This window comes from Silene latifolia, chromosome 4 (assembly GCF_048544455.1).
Source record: "Silene latifolia isolate original U9 population chromosome 4, ASM4854445v1, whole genome shotgun sequence".
Classification (NCBI taxonomy): domain Eukaryota; kingdom Viridiplantae; phylum Streptophyta; class Magnoliopsida; order Caryophyllales; family Caryophyllaceae; genus Silene; species Silene latifolia.
The window spans coordinates 17200542-17203050 of NC_133529.1; the positions used below are offsets into that span (position 1 = coordinate 17200542).

Below are 2509 nucleotides of genomic sequence, written 5' to 3' on the forward strand. Positions count from 1 at the left end.
TATAGTATTGATTGTTTGATTGATTGATGAATCATTCGGGCTTGATTCAACGATTGGGGATCAACCGGTCAAGATATTCGGATCTTGACCCTGGAAAAAAAGGTCGGATTGAACGGGGTTACGGGTTAGGTCATAAAAGGCAACTAGGTTATAAAAAATATGGTTATGGACTATTTGATTTGATTTGTAAATAAAATATGGAAAATTAGAAACCAAACCCTAATACACTTAAAATTTTCTATTACTAGTATTTATATATTATTATTGGTCAGACACCTTTGTAGCACGCAACTACTCCAAAAAAAAAGGTACGAATTTTCTAGTACTAGTATGAAGATCAGAAAGACCGTCGCATATTTGCCTCCGGAAGTATTATCAGAAATTTTGAAATGGCTACCGGCGGAAACTTTGTTGAAATTAAGGGTCGTTTGCAAATCATGGAACTCGGTTATTTGCGATCCGAGATTCCATCAACAACATCATCTTCATCAATCACGCACAAAAAACATTCAAAGTTGGGAGTACGAATTATTCAATCTATACCGTTACTTCGGACAAACTATAAGTACTTTGATTTTGCAACATCTGCAGTCAATATCTGTAGCGGTCGAACTCCCGAGACTGTTCATAATATTGACGTAAGCGCATTCTGTCGAGGTATAAAATTGACACGGGGTTATGTCGATGGGCTCGTGTTGCTCCATGTTACTTCGCCTCGGGTCAATAGAAGCGAAAACGCGATTTTCATATGGAACCCGATGCTTGGGAAAGTCATAGATATCCCGGTTTCTAAAAGATTGATGATGTTTACGAATAGTAATGTTGGGTTTGGGTTCGGGTTTGATACGAGGAGTAATGACTATAAGCTGGTGGCCCTTAATTTGAAGTTTTATGATAAGAAAACCTTGGTATATAACCTTGGTTCCGGTTCTTGGACTTCGCCCAAGGAGAAAAGAGGTTCGATTGAGAATGTCAAGTATTTGTCGAAATCTTCACATACCTTTAATTTTGAAGGCGAGATGTATTGGCTTGCTCGCGTTGGGAGAAAGGCAAATAACGTGACACATTACCTTCGTTTTAATTTGTCGAGTGAGGCCTTCACTTGCTCAAAATTGCCCGATTTTAAATATGATAAGCAACGACTACCACAAGAATCGAGGCGTTTATTAAGCATGCATGAGTCACTTGCACTTGTAGATTGTTCGAGTTATTCTCAATCAGGACATATCCGTGTATGGATGAGGCGAAAGGACAATACGAGTTCCATAGACTCTTGGATAGAGCTATATAAGCTGAATACCAGGTGTAAAACTTTGGTAAATTTGACGAGTAATGGTGAAGCTTATTTAAAATCATGGTCGCCGTATGCGAAAATATATGTTTATGACTTGAAATCGGGGGAAGAAAAGGTTGGCTCAAGAACTAATGGATTGGATTTAAACTTCGAAAATGGTTATATACAAAGTTTGGCATTGTTAGGACATCCACACAGTAGGCTATTCTCTTCGTTTGTTTCACAAAACCTTCCGATACGATATTGGATGAGGTAAGCAATGAAGTCGGCCTAGACTTAAGCGAGAGTCGAAAAGAGGAAGCAGATTCGAGATTATATAGTCAATTTCTAATAGAAGCAAAATAACTACTAATTTCAATAATAGGAGTCTCGATGCAAGGTAATATCTTTATATCTGCTTAAGAGTCGTTTTAAGCTACTATAAATAACTTAAATTGTATGTAACACCCTGTTAGTTTCTGAATTACTTATCCGGTGATATTTTCTTATTTTAGTTAGTTTGAGGTTTACGTATTGTTATGGAAAAAAAAAGGCATTCGAGTTTTCGAAAGTATATCAATGTTGAACAATTGCGGGTTATGTTTATTAGAGTTTTTGTTGTTGTAGATCTTAAACAATAGAAGACCTTCCCATCTTGATTTTCCAGAAAATAAAAGCATTCGAGTCCATGGTTCCTTTTTGTTGTCCTGGTCTGGCACCCATATGCTGGAAGTTGCGAAGGAAATACTAAACAGCTAGCGATCCCCCAAGAAGAAACAGAAACCTCAAGTTAAAAATAATAATCATCAAACTATGTGTATGAAACAATAAAATAAAGCTTATCTGAAGTAATGAAGTACAAATAAAACTCAAAATCCCCTATTTACTAAATGAATAGGCGAAACTCCAACTTTTCCCGCCTAAACATATTACCTAGAATAATGCTAGGTATTTTTAGCATATAATATAGATGTGAACATGATAAGTTATAAATGGATATAATCTTTTGTATTTATATATTTATAACATATAATATTTCACATTATGAACAAATTTATCTCAGATCTCTTCAAGATAAGGAAATTCTATTTTTAAAGAACTTATTGATAAAAATTTATTGACTTTTTATGATAAAAAGTTGCGCTAAAAAATATGGTATTAGTAAATATTTGCTAAAATTCATTGACTTTTTATGATAAAAATTAGCAGCTAAAAAAATATGTTATTAGTAAATAT

At 34.6% G+C, this 2509-nt stretch overlaps 1 protein-coding gene across 1 annotated transcript; it reads left to right on the forward strand.

Moving 5' to 3' along the window:
- Window positions 1-389: 389 nt before the first annotated feature.
- LOC141651153 (F-box/kelch-repeat protein At3g06240-like) lies at window positions 390-1550 on the forward strand. Its single transcript, XM_074458876.1, has one exon. It carries the CDS (start codon window positions 390-392, stop codon window positions 1548-1550), a length of 1161 nt encoding a protein of 386 aa, XP_074314977.1.
- The last annotated feature ends 959 nt before the right edge of the window (window positions 1551-2509 follow it).